General features: G+C 57.3%; 2 protein-coding genes across 2 annotated transcripts in view; one reads left to right on the forward strand and one right to left on the reverse strand.

Annotated features, from left to right (window-relative positions):
• Nucleotides 1-24: 24 nt before the first annotated feature.
• On the forward strand, nucleotides 25-2170 carry ACA1_393390 (exostosin, putative; the record flags this gene model as incomplete). Its single annotated transcript, XM_004340658.1, has 8 exons — nucleotides 25-97; nucleotides 211-313; nucleotides 488-617; nucleotides 739-892; nucleotides 1037-1356; nucleotides 1453-1591; nucleotides 1708-1913; nucleotides 2024-2170. 8 exons carry the CDS (start codon nucleotides 25-27, stop codon nucleotides 2168-2170), a joined length of 1272 nt encoding a protein of 423 aa, XP_004340706.1.
• A 176-nt stretch (nucleotides 2171-2346) lies between these two features.
• Nucleotides 2347-2889, reverse strand: part of ACA1_393400 (uncharacterized protein) — a gene marked incomplete at both ends in the record, with an annotated part of 1036 nt that continues 493 nt past the window's right edge. The window contains 2 exons of the mRNA XM_004340659.1: nucleotides 2347-2391; nucleotides 2492-2783. Coding sequence (XP_004340707.1) covers nucleotides 2347-2391; nucleotides 2492-2783 — 337 coding nt within the window. The remainder of the gene's footprint in view (nucleotides 2392-2491; nucleotides 2784-2889) is intronic.

Consider the following 2889-nt stretch of genomic DNA (forward strand, 5'->3'; position numbering starts at 1 on the left):
GGCTGGCTGCTGTGCGCGTGCGTTATGCTGATTCATTGGCTCGCGCTTCTGTTTCTCTTCCTCGAGAGCGGACCCCAGAACTACCACATCGATTGGGGTACTTGCCCATTTTATTTCTCTCTTTTATCCTTTTATCGCAATACTACTTTATTATTCTTTGCACATCTTTTACAAAACTTTTATTTATTTATTTTTTCCATGATTCTCCAGACGACCGGCAAGGGCTGCGAAGGTCGTTGGGCCTGCTCTACTACGGGCTGCCCACCGTCGACGCCGATGACTGCGACATGGCCCGCTGCTTCAGCCACGACCGGTACCCCACCACCTGCCTCTTTTTCATCTTCCTCCTGCCGCACCTTCCTTAGCCCAGCCTAGGTTGCCTCAGAATTGTCAACGTAACATGACACCAACTTCTATTCAATTTATTTAAATTATATTTATTATCATTCCAATTTTTAATCTTTTCCCATTTTCTTTACGTAAACAGCCGATGCGGCACTTCCCCGGACGATTTCACCATCGCCCTCTATCCACCGGGCGCCGGTCTAGCCATACAGGGCCTCGACGGCGCCCCGGTCGTGCCCTCCAAGTGGTGGATCGACACACGCGCCGCCCTCGTACGCTCTCGCCGTCGCCCTCGCGCCTTGCTCTCTGCGGCTCTGCGGCTCTCTGCGGGCAATTCGCCGTCAGCTGACTTTTATTTTACCAAACTTGCGGGCCAAACGTGCACTACTGCAGAGGGCCAGCAAGTACTTTGTGGAGGACCCGGAGAAGGCGTGCGTGCTGGTCCCCAATTTCGAGCACACGCTGGCCTCCAACGAGATGGGCACGTCGCTGGTCATCGCGCAGACCCTGCGCAGCCTGCCCACCTGGGAGCGCTACGGCGGACCAGGTATATTTTTATATATATATATTCCCTGCGTGCGTGTGTGTCGTGTGTCATGTGTCATGTGTGTCTGTATGTGTGTGCGGTCGTGCGTGTGTGCGGTCGTGCGTGTGTAGTGTTCTCTAACACGCGAGAAACACGTGCATCCAGGATTCAACCACCTGCTGTTCAACAAGCACGATGACGTGGGCGTGGAGTACGACCCGGCCTACGCCATGGTGGCCAAGGTCGGGTGGTCCACGGGCCACTACCGGCCGGCCTTCGACATCTCCCTCAACCCGCCCTGCGGCAAGGGCCGGCCGGGGCTCAAGGACGCCGCCGGCCACGTCGTGCCCACCTGGTGGGCCAACCCCGACCGGAAGCGCGAGAACAAGTACTTCCTCACCTTCCTCGGCACCATGCGCAACTACCCGCTGCGTCGCGCCATCGCCGAACGCTTCCACGACCCCGACAACGGCGTCATCATCCAGGTATGTGAACAATGTCGCGCTGGCACAACCCGTTCGTGTTTGACATTCTTCTTCCGGAATTGCTGACCCACCCTGGCCGTGGTGCATGTCTCGCAGACGTCGGTGGAGGAGCAGATCGGCGGCAAGCCCAGTGTGGAGGTGGAGTACCTGGACACGCTCTTCCACACCCAGTTCACGCTGTGCCCTCGCGGCCGTGCCCTCTATTCCTATCGCACCACCGAGGCCATTGCTGCGGGTTCGTAAAACCACTGCGACAGGCTGGGCGAGCACACAACGCGACGGAGGCCACTACTCGTTTAATATGGATGCTGACGTCATGCTGCTGCCGTGCTTCTTCTTCTTCCCCACCAGGTGCGATTCCGGTCATTCTGGGCGACGGCTACGCCTTCCCGTACAACGAGCTCATCGACTGGCGCAGCTTTGCGGTCATCTTGCCCGAGTCGTCGTGGGAGACGATGATGGACGTGCTGCGCAGCTTCACCAGCGAGGAGATCGCGCGCATGCGAAGGAATATGGGCATCGCCTATAACAAGATCTTCAAGAACGACAGCACGTTGGTACGAACACACACGCACACGCACGCGCACGCGCACGCGCACGCGCACGCGCACACGCACGCGCGCACACACACAACACGCTGAGCAATCAATCTTTGTTGTGAACACAGATGGACACCACGCTCGATATCCTGCGGATGAACATCTACAGACAACGCGGCGGAGGCCACTACTCGTTCGGCCAGTTCAAACACGTCGCTGCCCATCCCTTCGGCCACCCGCTCTACTTCTCTCCCGAGGAACACAGCGCCCGGTAGCGTGGTGCGGCGTAAACGAAGGAAAAGAACAATAAAAAAAAATATTTATCTGTACAGATCGCATCGGTGAAGGGGACGTAAGGGACCAGCTGGGGGGGGGGGTCAAGGCAGAATGAGCAAAATAGAAAGCTTTGTTGTTCTGAGTACAAAATAAATGGTTTTGATGGTCCTGTTCACTACTGGACAGTCCATCGCTTGGGGTTGGGCAGCCAACACAAGCCCTGCTCCATGAGGACAGCCTACACGAAGAGCGGAGGAGGTGAAGGTGAGCCCCACGAAAAGAATTATTTGAGGCGCAGTTGGAAAAACGTGTAGCTGCACGTACCCAGATGTAGACGCCGGCGTATTCGTAGATGTTGGGCGTCGACGAGGGAACGAAGTTGCCGGTGACGCCACAGATGGCCTCGCCCACGGGCATCTGCCCCTCGGCGGCATGGTCGACCATCCACTGCAGTCGCTTGCGCACAACCTCGCGCGGGCTCTCCTTGAGCATGATCGCCTGGTAGTCGATCGGCTTCTGCACCACCTTCTTCTGCTGCCCCTCGGCGGCGGCGGTGGCGGCGACCAGCGGTGGCAGCACCTCAGGCACGGCGTCGATCTCCTCCGACGCCGCCTCCTTGCCCTTACATTCCTCCTGCAAACAAACAGCGCAGGAGGTGACGTCAGCAAAGAAACAAAAGAGAAAAGGAAAAATAAACATGCTTGGCATACCTGTGTGG

This window comes from Acanthamoeba castellanii (genome assembly GCF_000313135.1).
Source record: "Acanthamoeba castellanii str. Neff unplaced genomic scaffold scf7180000084756, whole genome shotgun sequence".
Classification (NCBI taxonomy): Eukaryota; Discosea; order Longamoebia; family Acanthamoebidae; genus Acanthamoeba; species Acanthamoeba castellanii.